At 52.5% G+C, this 19646-nt stretch overlaps 1 protein-coding gene across 3 annotated transcripts; it reads right to left on the bottom strand.

Moving 5' to 3' along the window:
* Positions 1 to 972: 972 nt before the first annotated feature.
* SALL4 (spalt like transcription factor 4) lies at positions 973 to 18471 on the bottom strand. Of its 3 annotated transcripts, XM_058679734.1 has the most exons (5): positions 18083 to 18471; positions 6005 to 6979; positions 4694 to 5332; positions 3381 to 3664; positions 973 to 1783 (listed from the first exon to the last, which is right to left on the bottom strand). In XM_058679734.1, exons 1-5 carry the CDS (start codon positions 18210 to 18212, stop codon positions 1364 to 1366), a joined length of 2448 nt encoding a protein of 815 aa, XP_058535717.1. In that variant the 5' UTR covers positions 18213 to 18471; the 3' UTR covers positions 973 to 1363. The 3 variants fall into 3 exon arrangements, with proteins under 3 accessions (XP_058535717.1, XP_036353040.2, XP_004585961.2); XM_036497147.2 differs by lacking the exon at positions 4694 to 5332; XM_004585904.2 differs by having other exon boundaries at positions 4694 to 6979; positions 18083 to 18469.
* Positions 18472 to 19646: the final 1175 nt, after the last annotated feature.

The raw sequence follows: 19646 nt of genomic DNA, 5'->3' as shown, positions 1-19646 counted from the left end.
ACAGTGTAAACAGCTATCACCATTGTGTTCATTTACAATTCCAGAAGGAAAGGCACAACTTGGCAAAAACTTTTTGGATCCTAAAACAGGTGCAATAACTAAGACAAACTCTGGGTGACAGTCCTTGGTCCACATCTCAAAGAAGACCAGGAGACGGTCTTCCTCTTTGCTTGTAGATCAGAGCATTGCTTCATCGCCTGCTGGAGGTCATCACATGGACAAGAGGGGGTTTTAAGGAAGGAATCAAGAAAGACATCCTGAATGGCCAACTGCTCTCACAACACTTGGGCTTCAAGACACGACCTGGGAATACTTCAGTGGTCATAAAATAGGAAAATAGAATCTATGGCTACAAAAATAAAAAATAAATGAGGTAGATAAATTAAAGCTTTCACACCCAGGACTTGCCTGTTCTATCTTCCATAGCCTTCATGCAATACTGAGGAGAAGAGGGGGGGGAAAAAAATCTTCACAACTTGGCATAAGTCACATCAAGGAAAAAAAAAAATCAGAATGTGAACCTGGAATTAGGAAACACGTCCTTCTCAGATTCCTAACCATGAGACCTGGTTAGTTCAATAGACTAGGCGCCGGTGGACTCCATCACCTCGGCTGGGATTTCCCACTCAGGAGCCCACTCCTTCTGGGGTTTGGGACACAGGGGCACCTTGGCAGTGTGGGCAGTACATGGGCACTTGTGGGGCTCCATGGGAACTGTACTTAAATAAGCAGCAATACACACACACATGGACTCCCTAGGGCCTAGCACCCGTCGACTTCTGGTTCTAAGGTTGAAGGGATTTTGGAATTTTACAACCTTAGGTTCTTCCTTTTGTTTAAGGTACATTCAAGAAGCAAACCAAAAGATGGGGGTATGCAGTTGGAGGGCACCCAAACAGGTCCCTAACACACAAGGGACCTCATCCATTTACCTACACATAGTTGGCATGGAGGCATCCAGCACCGGGCTATGCTCTCTTCACTGTGATTGGGTCAGCTCCACCCTGAGACAGGCGCGTCTTTGGAAACAGGCTAGGCTGTAGAAAAAGCTTCTACATCCGGCGCAAGTAACAAAGCTACTTTGCAAGACCCGCTTTGTTCCAAAAATTCAACATTTCTAGTCTGTATTTGTTTTTGGTATGAATTTTCTCTTTACTTTTCATTTTTTTGCAAAGCAGCTTGGAATTGCTCTGATTGTAAGACTGCCTGAGGTTGTGGTTACAACCGTAAACATCATTTGCATATCAGTAAGCAAAAAAAAAAAAAAAAGGAAAAAGAAGAAAAAAGGAGGACATGGCTGGTCACCTCTCGGGACACAGATTTCCTTCTCTGCACCTCCCCCTCCACACGTGGTGGCTCGGGCTTAGCTGACTGCAATCTTGTTCTCCTCCAGGAAGTGAGGGAACTGGTGTCTGGCCACACCGTCGGTAGCACCGGGCTTTTCCACGTCGGCACTTGTGCCCGACTGGGAGCCATCGATCTTGGAGACGGCGGCGTTGTTCACCACAGAGCTGGCCCCCAGGGAGACGGGCAGCGGGGGTATACCCCCGCTCTGGATCACCGAGATCTCGTTGGTCTTCATGGCCACGCCGCCGTTGAGCATGCTGGTGTACTGGGTCCACACGACAGGGTCCATATTCACTGCCGGGGCCAGGATCTCCTTGGGAAACATCTCCGAGACTCTCTTCCCATCTGTCCCTAACAGCGCCATGGTGTTCTCGATGGCCAGCTTCCTTCCGCGGCGGGCCGAGTTGTTGTTGGCCCCATGTGTCATGTAGTGCACCTGCAGGAACAGGACAAAGGCGCTAAGACAGGTGCGACTCTTCGCTGACTCGGTTTTCTCCAAACCTGGCTGCTGTTTCTAACCATCTCCCTGCCGGCCTTTTAAGTTCTCAAATCCTTTCTGGCATTGTAATGCAGTGTGTCCAGCCACCTCCTATGACAGCACCATCCCATAAGAGCATAACATGGTCCCTGCCCAAGTCACAGCTGCCCCACTTCCAATGTAGCTTCCTGCCAATACACTTGGGAAAGTGGCCAAAGATGGTCCAAATGCTTGCCCTGCTGCACCCACGTGGGAAGGAGGTTCAGGTTCCTGGCTTCTAACCTAGCCCTGCCACTGCAGCCATTCAGGGAGTGCATCAATGGATGGAGTATCTTGCTGTGGCTCCCTATCAACACTTTCAAACAAGAATTAAATCTTACTATTTTTAATAGTTTAAAAACTCAAATGCTAGACACCTGGTTTGCTGGGAACTTTAACTTTATTGGCTGTAAGTTAACAGCTGCCACTCGCTTCTGTCCCTGAAAGAAGCTAGAACTACAGTTAAGGATGCTCGTAGTAAGTACTCTGTCACATTCCACACATACTCTGCAACACTTCCCTACAACAGCTCCTTACCTTCCAGTCACCACTGCCAGCAACGTGTGCCTGAGAAAGCAAGGAATGGCCACCACGCCACCTACCGCAGGTTCTCCCATAGCTACTGGTGTGTGTGTGTGTGTGGGGGGGTGATAAGAGGATGAACTCAACGTATCCTAACAACAGCAATACTAATAAAGACCACCTTCTGGAAGGACACAGCAGCTGTATTAAGCACAGGTTACCTTTTTAACCTAGAATCTTCAACTCCAGGTTATTTTATCACAGGTGTATTTCAGTTTAGCAGGACAGGCAAACAAAGAGTGGTCCTCAATTCCAAAACAAAACCAGCCCACAGAAGATGAACAGCACAAATCTCATATTGTCTACTTCACACACCACAGGGAGATCTACCCATACAGAACTAGCAGGAGACAGGGGCAAAAAAGCAGACCACACCGCTTCTAGACAGTGCCGCTCGCAAAATGCACGGTTATTCCTTTTGTCCTCTTATTTATATATACTTATTTCAAAGCCAGAGTTGGCCAATCTCATCCGGCTTGGCCTAGGTGGGGCACGAAGCCAAGAATGCCATCTAGTTCTCCCCTGTGAGTGGCAGGGACCCAATCATCAGACCTGCTGGAACTGGGAATAGAAAAACTGGAACTCAAGGCACTCAGAAACCAGGTGCAGGTCTCCCAACCACTGTACTTGATGCTTGGCACGGCTCTCAAAAATGCACTGGCTGATGGGTAAGCAAGTGCTTGGAGAACAGGTTCAACAGTTCTTACTGGTCTGTCCCCGAGTACAGAAAAACCACCAACCACAGACACGATGCTTTTTTCTCCTACACATTGTCTCTATGCAGCACAATTTGAGACGTCAGAACGTGGTGAAGCATCCAAGTTTCCAAAGCCAGCTAGCTTGATCTCCAAGAAGCCCTCACTCACGGATCTCATGGAGAAACCTAACCTCAAGCCGCCCCCCACTCCCGTTCCCTGGGCCTAGAGGTATGCACCTTCAGGTTGCCCTTGGTGGTGAACGCACGACCACAGATGTTGCACACAAAAGGCTTCTCCCCCGTGTGAGTTCGCTCGTGGATCTGCAGAGCACTGGCGGACGAGAAGTTCTTCCCACAGCGCGTGCAGCCATGTTGCTTGGCCTGTCGGCGCGGCTGGGCCACCATCAAAGGCGTCGTGCCTGGGGACAGGGTCGAGGGACCCACAAATGTGCCAGGAACTTCAACCTTGACATAGGTGGGCTGCGTTCGGATGAATGTTGATGACGGGAGGCTGCTCCGACCTAGTTATGCAGAAGAGAAGGGGAAAAAAAAAAAACTCCAAGCCTTTATCATCCACATCCTTCACCCTTCCAACCAAACCACAGCAATAGAACTCCCAACTAGTCAATAGTTTTAAGAGCCTGGCGGTGGCTTATAGGAAGCTTGTACGTTATAAGCAGCTGCGTTTTCTGGACTATGTATCTGCACAAAGGAAAAACACTGACCATTTGGGTTTGTATACGGGTGTGGGCAATGAAGATTTCAGCATTGCAAGTTACCTTTAAAGGGGCCCCACAGGCCAGCTTTCTGGGATTGTGCGACACTGCTGTTACTCTGCCAAGAATGACTTCAGCAGGCACCACACGTGCTGTGTGCATTCACAATGGGCTGCTCTCTTCTCCCCCAGGCAGGATTCGCTTGTGAACACACATTGGGGCTGTGACCTCAGCGAGAAGGATCAAGGACCATCGTTTCGGAGGACAAAGGATGGTGCCCGTTTCTCAAACGTGCCTCTATTGTAGGGCCCAACAAGGTGGCACGGCAAGTTAAGCTGCCATTTGTGAGACTGGCATCCCAGAAAGGGGTCCTAGCTATGGTGCTTTGGGTCCAGCTTCCTGCCAGTGTGGCGGGACAGGTCACTGAAGACAGCCCTAGTACTCGGGGTCTTTGCCTCCCACTTGGGAGCCTGGATGGAGCCCCGGCTCCAATCTTGGCTGTTGAGTCCGTTGGGGGAGTGAAACGTAAGGGAGACCTCTGTTTTCCTCCATCCTTCCATCTCTTTGTCTCTAAAAGATTACTTGTATTGAATTTGCCTAAAGATAACTATGGGTACTTGTGGGGTTCAAAGACAAAAAAGCATGCTGCGCAGACTGCACAGCCATCCTAAAGCAGGACAGAGGCTGCCAATATTCTCTACCCGCAAGGACAGACAAGCTACTCTCCCTGGAGGAACTGCTCCAGCCCATGCTGTTTGCCAAGCTCACCCTAGGTTCCTGTTGGATGAACCCGAACCCGAAAAGGGACATAAGTTAAACCCAAAGCTCCATCACCTTCCATCTCAGGGCGGCCGCTCTCGGAGCTCTCGGCTCTGCCCCCAGCATCGGGAGACTTGGACTTGATGCTCTCGGCTTGGCTATTGGCCGGCGAGAGCGCCTGGAAAGATGTGGGTTCCACGGCATCCGGGCTTCGGCTCTGATACTCTTGATCTCCCATCAGTGAGGACGAATCGTTGGTCAGGCCATCGCTCTCCACCGAGCCATTCTCCCGGCTGCTCTGCCGCTGCAGGCCGAGAGGGGCTGTACCCACTCTCCCTGGGGTGTCCAGGGAGGCCAGCACGGGGAAGCCCAGAGTGGGAGAGGCCGAGTGGACATTGGCAAGTGGCGTGGAGACCTTTGAGGAAGTGCCGGGCACATCCTGGGGGCTGACTTCATCCACGTCGATGCTCCCGAGGTCGTCACGGCAGACGGCCCCGGTGCGGCCGTTCTCACTGCCCGGGGTGGGCTCGGGGGCCCCGAAGTCGCAGGGGCTCTCTGGCAGGGGCGTGTTGGGGATCTGGCCGCCCATGTGCATGCGGATGTGCTGCTGCAGCAGCACGGCATTGGTGAACTTCTTCTGGCAGATGGGGCACGAGTGCTGCGTCTTGACCGACGGGTTGGTCCGGTGAACACCCAGGTGCGTCTTCAAGTTGCCTTTGGTAGAAAAAGCCCGGCCACAGATCTTACATTGGAAGGGTCTCTCCCCGGTGTGGGTGCGGTAATGCATTTTGAGGGAGCTTTGGCAGCTTAAAACTCGGTGGCAGATGAGACACTCGTTGGGGTCGGTGGTGGCCTTGTCGATGTTCTCCACCAGCTGCTGCAGCTTCAGGGTCTCGGACCCTGGCTCGGGGACCCCGCTCCCTGGGAAGCCACCAACCCTGGAGATGTGGTTGGGCCCCACCCCAGCTAGCGTAGGCCCACCCTCGCTCTCGGGAGAAGGCCCAGGCTGCAGGTCAGCAGGCAACGGGGCACCCAGGAGGTCCTTGGGGTTAGTCCCTGAAGAGAGACTGGGAGGTAGCCCAACGGAGGGAGTCCCCACCACAAGGACAGGCTTGCTGTCTATGGGGAGACTCGACTGGTCAACCGGGACGGGGACTGAGAGTGCATAGGGGATGCCAGTGCCTGCCACCATTTTGTCCTGGAATTCAGCAAAGAGCTGGGGGTTGGCCTTCACCTGGGGGTGTCGGTGAAAGTGCACTTTGAGGTTGCCCTTGGTGGTGAAGCGGTGACCACAGACAGAGCACACGAAGGGTCTCTCTCCAGTATGGGAGCGCAGGTGGATCTGCAAGGAGCTATCGGTCCCAAAAACCTTGCTACAGTACTTACACTTGTGCTTGTAGAGCCCGGCCTCGTCTTTGGCTTTGACTTCCACCGTGGAGACGTTCGGGGGCTTCCCCTTGCCTTTCTTGGACGGGTCTAGCGACACGGTGGAGAAAGGAGTCTGGAAGAGCGCAGAGCTGGGAGCCTGAGGTAGCAAAGCGCTGGGGAGGCGGGACACGACGCTGGGCAGCACCCGGGCCCCGTCGGCCTTGAGGGCGAAGGGGGTGAGCCCCGAGGGCAGGGAGGAGGCAGTGGTGGCAGCAGCCGTGGCTGGGATGCCAGGGTGAGGTAGCTTGCCTTGTTTCAAGGCCTCCAGTGACAGACCCTGACTGCCAACCTTCTGGCTGAGCAGAGCCACGGCCGCAGACACCTGCTGGGACACATGACCGCCCAGGGTTTTCAAGGCATCAGTGCCGGCCATGCCAGAGTGCAGGGCGTGCGAGGCCCACATGTTCACCTGGATGCGGATCTGCTCGGTGAGCTGGATCTGCTGGAGCTGCTGCTGCTGCAGGCAGAGGATCTGCTCCAGGACCCAGGGGATGCTGTTGGCGCCCGGCACGGGGGCCGGTGGCGCATCCACGCTCCGCTGGTTCACGGCCACCTTGGTGCCACGCAGCGCCTGCAGCGTCACATTGGTGTTGGCCACTTTGCCTTTGGGTAAATAGCTTATCTCCTGGGGGGTGGGGGGCAGGGCGCTCTCTGCCTTCAGGTAGATGACAGACTCAGCACCCAGCTTCTCCTTCGGGTCCCCGGAGCTGCCGCCAGAGAAGTCTTCTGAAGGCACTGGCCCCTCGCTGTCGCTCATGATGAGGACAGGGGGATTCTTAGTGCAATTTTTCTTATGCTCCAAGAACTCGGAGAGGCTGAAGAATTCAGCACAGCACTTCTCACAGATGTGGGTTTCTTCCCTCCGTGGCCGCTTCCCCGGCACTTTGTCCTCATGCGTTTCATCACCAGCCCCTAGCTGGTTCATTGGGGCACCTGCGACAAGAAGAGAATGAGCTAAGAATCCTGCCCGGTACGGGGATTGGGCGACGATTTCTGGGGAAGAAGCCCAGCCACTGGCAAAGCAACCCAGAAACAAGAGGACAATCATCTGGGGCGAAGAGCCATCCAAGGCTCAGAGCCAACTACCAACTTCCGCAACAGCTGCCATCTAGACTCTGCCACCAAGCACGAGGCCCAGGCCTAACCCCTTCACCCGCACCTATGCACAGGTTTTTAAATCTAATGCCTGGCAGCCTAATCAAAGAAAGGAAAAGGAAAGCATGAAACAGAATAAAGGCATAACAAGACACAAGCCAGGGATTGCAGAAGCCAACAGGAGACATCAGGTTCAATTATCCCTTAAAGCCTCCAGAGTAAGCTTATCGTCACAAACCATCCAAGGCAGTGTGGCAGCTGCGGTCTTCAAATACACACAAAAATGTGAGGTAATGCCCGCTTAAATGCATGCAATTAGAGCACTTGGTCTAAACTCAATGCATGGGATTGGCAACATGGCATAACAGGCTACACCTGTCTTATTCACAGCCCATATGGCTACCAGTTCAAGTCCTGTCTGCTCCACTTCTGATGGAGCTTCACTGCTAAAACACTGGGGAAAAGTAGCAACAAATAGCCCAAGTCCTTGGACCCCTGCATCCATGTGGGGACATGGAAGGAGCTCTTGGCTTCTGACTTCAGATCAGCTTAGCTCCGGCCACTGCAGATCGAACCAGCAAATGCAAGATCCCTTTCAATCCTTCTCCCCCCAACTTTTTTTTTTTTTAAGATTTATTTTCTTATTGGAAAGGCAGATGTACAGAGAAGAAAAAACAGAGACAAAGATCTTTCATCTGCTCTTCACTCACCAAGTGATCACAACGGCCAAAGCCAGGAGCTGCTTCTGCGTCTCCCAAGTGGGTGCAGGGTCCTAAGAATTTGGGCCATCCTTGACTTCTTTCCCAGGCCACAAGCAGGGAGCTTGATGGGAAGTGGAAACAGCTAGGATGTGAACCGGCACTCATATGGGACCCTGACACATGTAAGGTGAGGATTTAGCCACTAGGATATCGTGCCAGGCTTCCCAGCTCTTGACTTCCAAAAAAAAGAAAGACAAATGAAAAGGTAGGAGCATTTGCACAAATTGATCTATTTGGGCCCAGTGCAGAGGCCCAGTGGCTAAAGTCCTTGCCTTGAACATACCGGGATCCCTAATGGGCGCTGGTTCTAATCCCAGCAGCCCCACTTCCCATCCAGCTCTCTGCTTGTGGCCTGGGAAAGCAATCCAGGACGGCCCAAAGCCTTGGGATTCTGCACCCACGTGGGAGATACAAAGAAGTTCATGGCTCCTGGCTTCAGACTGGCCGTTGCAACCAACTGGGGAGTGAATCATCGGACAGATCTTCCTCTCTGTATATCTGACTTTGCCACACAAATAAATCTTTTAAAAAATGATCCAATTATTCTTAAAATTTCCCTTCCCCAGTAACAAGAAGAAATAGCAAATTTGGAAGCAATGAATTCACCCAATTTTCCTTAAACCTCATCTTCCCCATCCTGATCAACCATGTAATCATTACTAATAAAATAAAATTTATTTTAAAGAAGAAAATTTCAAATAAAATCTGTGCTTGAAATGCAAAACCACGTGTGTGTAGGGGTGGGTGGGGCCTTTGATGAAATCGGCTGCCACCTTCAAGTCGGTGAACTGACATTTTCTCTTACTTTGATTACACTTCAACCCGTGGGATTTTGACTGTAGGGCTATCGATAGTTTGCGGGAAGAGTTGGCCTGAAAGATGGTCTCCCCAAGAAACTGTCGAACTTATCTGGACAACAAGATACTGGACTTCATGCTTGGTAGATGCTTGCAATGAAAGTATCTTAACTGAATTTGAACTGTGGTAATGCAACAAGGTGGAGGAACTCACCATGGGGGGGAAATCCCAGTGCCTATAAAACTGTGTCACATAATGCAATGCAATCAATAATAAAAAAGAGTTGGTCTGGAAGCAAGCTTTAAAACAACCTTCGCTTGGCTCATTCCAGGCTGGGTGTGAACAGGTCGCTTTGTCAGGTTTGTGGGGGATGGGGTAGGCCAGGGAAGAATGAACCATCCTAGGCAGGTCTGGCCTGACCAGGTGAGTTTAACTTAAGGAGCTCACACTACCAGACCATCAGTCAACAGTCACAAACCTACACTTGACGCAGCAGGTAAATCTCAAGCAATGTCCGACACACAAAGCCCGCACTTCCTACTTCATGCATGCAAATGGGGCGGGGTGAGACTGTTTACACTTCCTGCTCAGCCTAGTTATCACAACAGCCCCATTTAACAAACTGAACCATGTGCGTGTGGGGGGGTGGCAGTACAGCAGGTAAAGCCACTGCCTGGAAGCCAGCAACACATATGAGTGTCTGAGTGTCGGTGTGTGTGTCCCAGTCGCTCCACTTCCCATCCAGCTCCCTATCTCCCTACTTACGGCCTGGGAAAGCAAGAACAGACGGCCTCAGTATCCTAGTCCTTGTCACCCATGTGGGAGGCCTGGACGAAGCACTTGGTTCCTGGCTTCAGCCTGGCCACCCAGAGAATAAGCAAGTGGGGATGGACAGCTGACCTCTGTAACTGACTTTTCAAAATACATATTATCTGAAAACAAAACAATAGGAGTTGACTGGGTGTTCCGCATGGCAGTTAGTTAGCAAGTATCTCTGGGTGCTGGGTTCCAGTCCTGGCTTCCCTCCCAGTTCCCACTTCCTGCTCATGTGCACCCTGCAAGGGACCTGGTGAGAGGCCAGTACAGTTCAGGCATCGTGCGCGTCTGAGGAATGAACCAGCAATCTGAAGATGTTTTGGTCTCTCCTCTCTGCAAATCTGTCTTTCTAATAAAAGTAAACGTTTAAAGTATTAATCTCTTAAACACGCACAGCCCAGGCCTGCAGTACAGGAAGCTTCTACCTGCCCTTTGGCAGACCCACTTTCACCAGCTCTCCTGTTGGCACCCAGGAAGACAAATGGGAACACTCTTTGCTATCTTGTTTCCAGGAGTTCCAGAAATCACTTTTAGGTGTTAGGATGTGATACACTTCTGTTACTTCCAGGGTGAGCTCCCAGGAGGCAGGCTCAGTAGAGAGGATCTTAAGGCTCCAGTACCTCTCAGAAGCAGAGCTATGTCAACAATCAAGTTTAAAGCATGAAGTGTGAGAACCCTAGAGTCTACCCCTGGGAGTCCCCAGTCCCCAGATTCTGTGTGTCTCCCCTGAAGTCGAAACGCAAAGCTTGCACGGGTCTGAAGGAGTTGGATCTTTCTGTTAAAGCAGTTTTGGAAGTTCTGTGCCAAGACACGTTGTGTAAGTTTCTTTAGGGGAGACACAAGATGGGCGAGTGTGGATGTGACTGAAGCCAGGCAACACGTTCAGGTTCCCCCAACTGCCCCTGACACAGCGTTTCCTTTGTCAGGAATTCACTTCCCGTAATGCCAAGGTTATTTCTTGCAGCATTTCTCACACACACAATACATTATAGATCATCAGTACATAAACAGGCACAGAGAAGGCAAATATTTTTTACCCGAGGCAGAAACAAATGCATTCAGCTCCTGCGGGCTACAACTGCCCAGGGTGCAAGGCAGAGAAGAGGATGTGTATACACAGAATGTCACACGCACCACGGAGAACGTGAAAAGCGTGCAGAGAACCTGCTGCCGGGAAACGCAAGGCAGAGACAGAAGCTGAACTTTTATCCTCTGTCACCACAGCGTCTTTCAACTCCCCAGCGAACACCGCCAAGCGCATGGCTACCTCCTCAGTCAAGAAAGACACAAGCGACTGAGCCTTGGAATCTACCACTTAAAAAAACTCCGTATGGGCACCAGTTTGAGTCCCAGCTGCTCTACTTTTGAAACATTTATTGGAAAGGCAGATCTACAGAAGGACAGAGTAACATCTTCAATCTGCTGTTTCACCCTCAAAGTGATTGTTAACGGCCAGAGCTGATCTGAAGCCAGGAACTTCTTCCGGATCCCTCCAGTGGGTGCAGGGTCCCAAGGTTTGGGGCCATCTTCTACTGTTTTCTCAACTCACAAGCAAGGAGCTGGATGGGAAGTGGAATGGCTGGGACATGCCCATGTGAGATCCCAGAGCATGAAATCTGAGAATTTTTTTAAAAAAGATTTATTTTTATTACAAAGTCAGATATACAGAGAGGAGGAGAGACAGAGAGGAAGATCTTCCGTCCAATGATTCACTCCCCAGTGACCGCACCGGGAACCAGGAACCTCTTCCAGGTCTCCCATGCGGGTGCAGGGTCCCAAGGCTTTGGGCCGTCCTCGACTGCTTTCCCAGGCCACAAGCAGGGAGCTGGATGGCAGGGCTGCTGGGATTAGAACCAGCGCCCATATGGGATCCCAGCGCATTCAAGGCAAAGACTAGCCGCTAGGCCATGCCGCCGGGCCCGAAATGTGAGAATTTAGCCACTTAGCCATTGTGCCAAGCCTAGACGTTCCAATTCTGATCCAGCTACCTGCTAACGTGCCTGGGAATACATAGAACATGGCCTCGGTTCTTGGGCCTCAGAGCCCACTGTGGAGTTCTGAAGGAAGCTTCTGGCTTCAGCTAGGTCTAGCTCTAGCTGTTGCGGCTATTTGAAGTGAATCAGCAGATGGAAGACCTCTTTTCCTTCATTTCTTTAATGGACTTTCAAATAAAAATGAATCTCAAAAAAAATTTTTTTTTTCACCAGGCCCAACACCATAGCCTAGTGGCTCAATTCTTACCTTGTATCTGCCAGGATCCCCTATGGGCACCAGTTCTGCTCCACTCCCCCTCCAGCTCCCTGCTTGTGACAGGCCTGGGAAAGCAGTCGAGGATAGGCCAAAGCTTTGGGACACTGTACCTGCAGGAAGTTTCTGATTTCTGGCTTCAGATTGGCTCATGGAAGATTTCTCTCTGTAGATCTGCCTTTCCAATAAATAAATCTTAAAAAAATCCACCTTCTGGGGGAGCAGCGAGAAGGAGCTGGGAACTCAACCCAGGACCCCACGCGGGTAGCAGCAAGCCCATCAGGAAAGGAACCCGGATAGGTATCTTAGCCCAGGTCCAACCACCATCAGGCTGCACCTTCACCTGTCCCCTTGTCTCAGTGCGCCACCTGCCTTCACTTAACTCCATTACAAGTATCTTTGCTCCCACCTTAGGAAAGGAGCTCAGCTGCTATCAAATCACTCAAGGCAACACGCTGCCAGCAAGGAAACAGAAAGGCAGGTACTGGGTTCCTAGAACACCAGCAGAGAAGGATGCTGAATTGGGTAATTTCTGTTTCAACCATAGCAATTTCAAGCTTCTACAAAATCAACCCAGAGCCCAGCGCGATAGCATAGTGGTTAAAGTCCTCGCCTTGAACACACAGGGATCCCATATGGATGCCAGTTCGTATCCCAGCAGCCCAGCTTCCCATCCAGTGTGTGGCCTGAGAAGACAGTTGAGGATGGCCTGAAGCCTTGGGACCCTGCACCTGTGTGGGAGACCTGGAAGAAGCTCCTGACTCCTGGCTCTGGATTGGCTCAGCTCCAGTTGTTGTAGCCGCTTGGGGAGTGAACCACCTGACGAAGGATCTTCCTCTCTGTATATCCGCCTTTCCAATAAAAATAAATCAATCTTTTAAAAAAAAATCAACCCTGCTCCAGGGGCTGCTGATGGCTCCACTGCTAATCTTCCTCCTAGAAATACCTACATCACATACAGGTTTGGTTCATGTCCTGGCTGCTCTAGTTCCCATCCAACTCCCTGCTGAGGCCTGGGAAAGCAGCGGAGTGTGGCCCAAAGCCTTGGGACGCTGCACCTGCGTGGGGGACCCTGATGGGAGCTCCTGGCTTTGGATCGGCATAGGTTCAGCCATTGTGGCCATTTGCGGGTGAGCCAACAGACAGAATATATTTCTGCCTCTCCTCTGTAAATCTGCCTTTCCAATAAAAATAAATCTTTAAAAAGAAAAAAAGACTAGCCTTCTGAGAAGGTGACAGAACTTTCCTCATCCTCCCATTAATGCTTTCCACTTGGATCCAGCCACCAGCTAACATGCCTGGAAGGCAGCACAGGATGATGACCCCAGTTCCTGGGTCCTTGCCATGCACATGAGGGACTTGGACGGACTGCCATCCACTGATTCACTCCCCAAGTGGCTGCAACAGCCAGTGCTGCACCTATCCGAAGCCAGGAGCCAGGAGCCTCCTCCAGGGTCTCCCACATGGGTTCAGGGTCCCAAGGCTTTGGGCCATCCTTGACTGCTTTCCCGGGCCACTTCAGCCACTACGCTTCCGTGCTGAGCCCACCAATGAATTTTTTAAGGTAAGCATTTTGTAAAACTGTTTTTATTGGATAGACAGATTTACAGGAGACAGAGAAAGAAAGATCTTCATCTCGCTGGCTCACTCCACAAGCAGCCACATGGGATGCCGTTACTTGCGGGCCAAAAATTAGCCAGCTGAGCCAATCTGGTCCAAAGGTAGGAATTCTTAAGCAAGGGTCCAAGAAACTGGGTAAGAAAAAAAAAATCTCTTCACTCTCCTGAACTAAAATTTAATATCTCAATTGCAAATGTAAGAAACCTACCCCCGGGGTCTAGGAAGCCCGCCATTTGCAGGGTGTTACTAGAACAGCCTGCCTAAGTTTTGTTATTTAACAAAGCAGCACGTGCTTTCTGGTAACTATTCTAATGCAATTTATTTCCTTAGTGGGCAGATGTAGTTTATGCCTGGAGACACATTGTGTTGAGAAGGCATCCAGGCACACAAAAAGGTTAAGCTCCCCTGGGCGAAGGACTCAGCAGAGCAGCTCCCAGATCATTTACTGCCTGAACACCAACCCAACCAGCTTGCCTCGCTGTATACACAAGCTAGCCTCTTGTGTCGCCTAAGACACCAGCAGCATCCCACTTGAGTCTGAGAACAGAAGCAGCTCTGTTTGCTGGGGCAGTAAAAAGCACTTCGGCACCCAGACCACCACTGACCAATGCAGGAGCCGTGTTTGCTGAGGGGTGAGAGGCCTCCGTTATGAACAATTGCAGCTGTGCTCAAGTTAACCCCAGAGGAGGAGGGAAAGGAAAAAACAAACCCACAGTTCAGAGATCCCAGGGCAAGGCTCCTCCACTGGCCACCCCACCCCCACCCCGAATTTTAGGAATGTTATCTCCCAGCATCTAGTTATCCAGTAAGTAGGAAGAATGCAGTAAACCCAGCAGGGGGCTTAAATTCAATCACTGCCAAGTGGATAGAAAATACTGACTATTGTATAGAGAACGTTAATCTAGCAGAGCCCAATCAAAATCTGAAGACACTAAAACGCTTAAAAAAATAAAACCTGTATATCTTGATAAAAGCATTACAGCCTCAAGCTTATCTTTTTCATTCCCATATTGGAAGGATGACAATGGGCAGATTATCTAAGGCACACAACTCAGTCCCTTCCCCCACTCCCAGGAAAACCGCTTACCAAAAAAACAAAAGGAGTCCCCATTCCTAATGGTGCTTTTACCTCCAATTCAGGGGGCAACTCCGCCCAGAAAGGGGGTGTTGGGGGGGCCTTGATGTGAAAGAACAGGCACTGCAAACAGTGTGGGACCCCCCCGGGTATCGAGGCCATGGTGATGTCTCGTTGTCTCACCCACAGCTATCTTCGCAGAAATTTTGCAAGCGCCATAATGGCCTATGGCTGGGATTTTGTTATCTGCTTCCCCACAGCAGCTTAGAACAAAGCTTCAAACACAAAACTTACTTGGTGATGGGGGGAAAAAAGTACCAGTTCACCCAACATTTCAAAAAAACGTTTTCTAGAAAAATGCAGCAGCTTCAGGCTAACCAGAAAAGGAAACTTCAACTCCTAGGCCCCGTCACTTTCTTTCCAGTGTTAAGCTCAGAAAAGATAACCAGGCAGCCATTGCTTCATTTCCAACTTGCACATCTGAAAAACGACATGGGTGGAGAGACCGCAGCCAGCGCCCCCCAGCTTGGCCTGGTGTGAGGCGTGGCTCTTGGAAGATGGAAGGGGGCAAATCCCACCCCATCTCTGGGCCCGGACCTCACCGCATACAGACCCTGACCCAGGGCAGGGCGACAACCAAGCCAAAGGGGCACCGCGGGGCAAACCCACCAATAACCAGGAGCCCAGGAATTCTAGAGGTGAAGGGGCCCCCGGCCTGGTGCCTGGCACACAGGATAAGCTATTGTCTCCGAGGAAATATCTTAATTGGCAGCTCAACACCAAATAGGCACAATAAGTAAGCAAAATGGAAAACACTGTTTTTAACAAAACTCCTTTACTAATCACGTTCCGGATACACAAAATGCCCTCCATAGTTAGAGAACGGTGTCTTATCTTTGCTGTATAAAACCCCCCAAAAAGCTAGAGGGTGCGGAAGGGAGGGGGAAAAAATTAACTTTCAAGGTTACTCAGCTGAAAGTCACAGAGCTAGATTGGAATGCAGATTTCAAACTACCCACCTTCCAAATCACAGACACTTCAACATTTCAAAACCAACAACTACCTCCAGGTCCCCAGGGTCTCCCGGAGCCCCACACCTACCAGGCACTCAACACATTCACTTGTGCTCTACAGTGTATCTGCCTCCTTACCAGGGGGAATGCCTTTGACAATGCAATCTATTTTTTATTGACACACGGGGGTGTGGGCTCACAGCAGTCCCTCACCTTTTTGGAAAACTACAAGTCCATGAAACTAACGCTTGAGTCCTCACAGCAGCAGGTCACTTTAGCCCAGAAACTGGGGCTAGAAGTTACTTGAAATTTGGGACTCAAAACGTCGATGCTTGTAATCCAGTTTAACACAAAGGGCATTTGAAACTTTTGAGAATAACGCTAGTTTGTAGGGTTAGTTCCCCACCCCCTTCCTGACCACCTGCCGATTTTTTTTTATCTAATTGATAGCCAGACTCCATTTTTCTAAATTCTTAAACTGTCTTCCTAAGTGGCTTGGCAAAAAAAGCCAGCCCAATCCCAAGTAAAGGTAATATATACACACACACATACATGTACAGGAGTATGTCCAAGCAGGCGTGCGACAAACAGCCTGGAATCTGAAAAAACGCACTGCTTGGGAAAATTACGTTCCGTCCCACAGTGGCAACCGGGGCCGTGCACACGCGCTCTGGAACCGGCAATTCCTTCCAAGAACTGCAAGACCTCGGGCCAAGAAAGGCGGGCCCAGTTGGCAAGGGCGGCCAGCGGGAGTCCCGGGGACGCAGCTTTGGGGCTCGGACCAGCACTGCCCGTACCGCCCCGCCAACGCGTCCCCTCTCACCAGGTGGGGTCACTACCTGCCCGGGGATCCACCCCCAGGCCTGGGTCTGCAGGGGGCGCCCGCGCGCCACGCTCCCGGCTCCCAGCCGGCCGGTGCCCGGAGCGCTCGGTGCTCGGAGCGCTGTGGGAGCGCACGGCGCGGCCCGGGACCCCAGCCCGAAGCAGGTCAACCGCAGCGGCCCGCAGCGCGCATCCCCGACGCCCTCCCGCCGCGAGCTCCCCGAACCCAGCCAAACACCACCCAGAGACTTACTGGCGCGCCTACCCCAAAATGCAAGGGGCGGGGGGTGTGTGGAGGGAGAGGAGGTCAGAGCAGGACCAGAGGAGGGGTCAGAGCCAGGAGCTCGCCCCTCCTCTCTGGAGGAAGCAGGCGGGCCGAGGGTTAACCCTTTTGTTCCAGGTGGGCCAGGCGACGAAGCCTCTCCGTGCTCCCCCCCACCTCCCGGCCGAGGCACAAAGAGAGTCCCGTCCGGAATGCGGGGGCCTGGGCAGCGCGCGCCCCTTAACACCAGCCGCCCCCTCGGTCAACCCCACCCGCCTGGTTTGTCCCAAAGTAACGCTATCTAGAAAAAAAAATAGGGACTTCGCTGACCTATTGCAAACTTTGGGGGCTTCTGGCCACAAAGGTCGCGCGCGTCCTTCCGGGAACGCCGGGGCTCCGTGGAGCGTGTGTCGGTCCCGCGCGCACCCCGCCGGTGGTCCGCAAAAATGGGAATTCAGGCGGGGAGCGGAGGCAAGGAACAAGGCCGGGCAGGTTAAGGGATGTCCCCTCCCCCCACACTGCAAACTTATCAGGCGACAATTTGGCGGGACTAAGAGGAGATAGTGGGAGACGGACTTGCTTCTGAGCCGCCTCGACTAAGCGCCTGCCCCGCGCGCAGGGCCGGGCCAGGGTCCCGAACCCCTTTCGGGCGGCCTGGGAGACGCTAGCCACGGCAGTGTGGACCAGATCACCCCCCGAGCGTGGTCAACCCGCCCCGGTCCAACCCCTGCCCTTCCACCTCCGCCGCGCGCGCTCGGGGAGAAGCGGGCGCCCCGAGAACGCCGAGCGGAAAGCGCGGAGCAGGGGCTCCCCTGGGGCTCGGACCCCCTGGGGCTGGCCGCGGTTATTTTTAGGAAGTCGGAAATCAAAGATGGCTGGAGGTCAGGCCCCGAAAGGTTAGGGCGATCGGCAGGCGGCATAGCCCCGGGAGGGAAGACGAAAAGAAGAAAAACACCCGCAAAACGGGAAACAGCCATACCCCCCGGCCCCCACCTCTGTGGGCCCTCCAGCTCCTGCGCAGCGCGGGTGGCCCCGCACCCCGGCTCCCGGGGAGGGGAAGAGGTCGCGTCCCCTCCCCCACTAGCCCCCCTCCGGAGAGCTCTCCCGGGGTGCGCCCCTCCTCCAGCCCCCTAGAGAAGCCCCCGAGGGTGGGGTGACTTTTGGGGTCTTTTAAAAAGCGGCGCAGGGGAGGGGGGAATACAAGTTATGGGGGGAGGTAGCAATGAGGAGAGTGGAGCCACTTTGGCGGGGCGGGGGGAAGAGGACGAGGCGAGGGAGCCGCTCTGAATGAGGGCGCCAGCGGAGAGACTGGGGTGCCCTCGCCCGAGTGGGCAGGAGCTGGGGGCAGGAACTCACACGAGGGGGAGGAGAGGAAAAGTGTGAAATTCGCGGGGCGCCGGAGTGGCCGGCGCTCCGAGCCCGAGTCCGCGCTGGACGCTGCAGGGCCCCGCAGCCCCGCGCCCTCGAGGGTAGCGTCGACGTCCGGGAGGCGCCGCTGCCCGCGGCCGGTCCTCTGGCCGCACTCACCCGGTTCCCCCGCCGCCGGCGCCGCTGGGGCCGCATCTGCAAACTCCGGGGCCGCCTGCTGCGGCGGCTGCTCGCCCTGGTCCTCCTCCGAGTTGATGTGCTGCGGCTTCGCCTGCTTGCGCCTCGACATGGTGCGGGCATCGGGGCGCAGGGAGAGCCGCGCGTCCTCGCCCTCTCCGCCACAAATTCCTGGAGTTGGGAAATTTACCCCCCTCCGGCCGGAACGCGCATGTCCCAGTAATTATTATTATCAATAATGCATTGCGATTTATCATGAGCCCTGACAGCTGATTGGCCTGGGTCCAGGACCTCAGAGATCATTTAAATAAACCCTCATTGATCAGGGAGGGGCGAGGCATTCTGGGCTTTGTAGTCCGGCCCTACATGTGACAAAGGCGTGTTCATCAGGGGAGCGCGGCTAATTAGCATCCGAGCTCAGATTGGCTGGGGCGTGGGCGAAATCAGAGGGGGACCCGTCCTCGCCCGGGCCGTCCGAGGGTTGGGGGAGGGGGAAGGTGACCAGCCAGGGGCGCACGTAGAAGTTTGGGAACGCGTGGGTTGCGTAGCGAGTCCCAAAATCCCCTTTTGTAGGCTTAGTGTCCTGCAGCCGGCGAGGGAGGTGTCTTCACTGTGGCCCGTTTTGGTTCAGTTTTGACATCCACCCCCCTGCTGCCCCCCAAACCCTCCACCAAAAAAAGCCCGAAGTGTAACCCGTACGTCTCGCATTTTTTTCTTTTCTTTTTTTTTTTTTTTTTTTTTTTTTTTGACGGAAAATGTTTACATTGAGCTTCGAAGGCTGAAGAAAGGTGAATTGCCGGTTTAGGCAGCATTACCACCCATCTTGATTCTTAAAGTGGCCTGCGAATTTACCAAATTTAATATTATCCTTTAACCAGATTTTGACTTCCTATGTGCTGGATACCAGCCCCGCCCCAGGATTCAGTCACAAAGTTTGTTGCAGACCTAGATTAAAAAAAAAAATTTGCAAATGACTGGCTACCAAATATAGAGAAGGCAGATTAAAAGCAAGCAGAGAGATGGGCTGATACTACTGAAATGGCAAGCAGTTGCATTTTCCCCACAGGCCAGATGCGCCTGATAACATCGTATTTTATTGCTGAGACAAAGCTCTCCTATCTGCCATGAAATAGCAGGAGACCATCAGAGTAACTGGGAGTTCCTGCTCATTATTGGGATTTTTTTTTTTTGATATACTAACTTTATTACAGAAAAAAACTGTTCAAAGAGAAAGATGAGCGGGTGATCTCTCTCTGTGTCTCTCCATTATACCATAAATAAAATCTGCATGCATTTAATTCAGCTCTCTTCCTTGCCTGATCTAAATAAGCACTCCCTAAGTCCGCTGAGCGGCAGACTGCTGCCTGCTCTAGTCTTTGGTGTTTCCATCATACCTCCACATAGAAGTCGTTATTTGGCATTTGCTTCACTGTCGGGACTGAGCGACGCATGAACCTCCCCACTTGGGCATGGTGTTTTCTTGATGAGTTATTCATCAGGCTCCCAGCTTGTAGGAGTTGTCTGTTAGCTAATAAGGAGTGCGAGC

This window comes from Ochotona princeps, chromosome 22 (assembly GCF_030435755.1).
Source record: "Ochotona princeps isolate mOchPri1 chromosome 22, mOchPri1.hap1, whole genome shotgun sequence".
In the NCBI taxonomy this organism is placed as follows: Eukaryota; Metazoa; Chordata; class Mammalia; order Lagomorpha; family Ochotonidae; genus Ochotona; species Ochotona princeps.
This window is presented reverse-complemented; position numbering and strand designations above follow the sequence as displayed.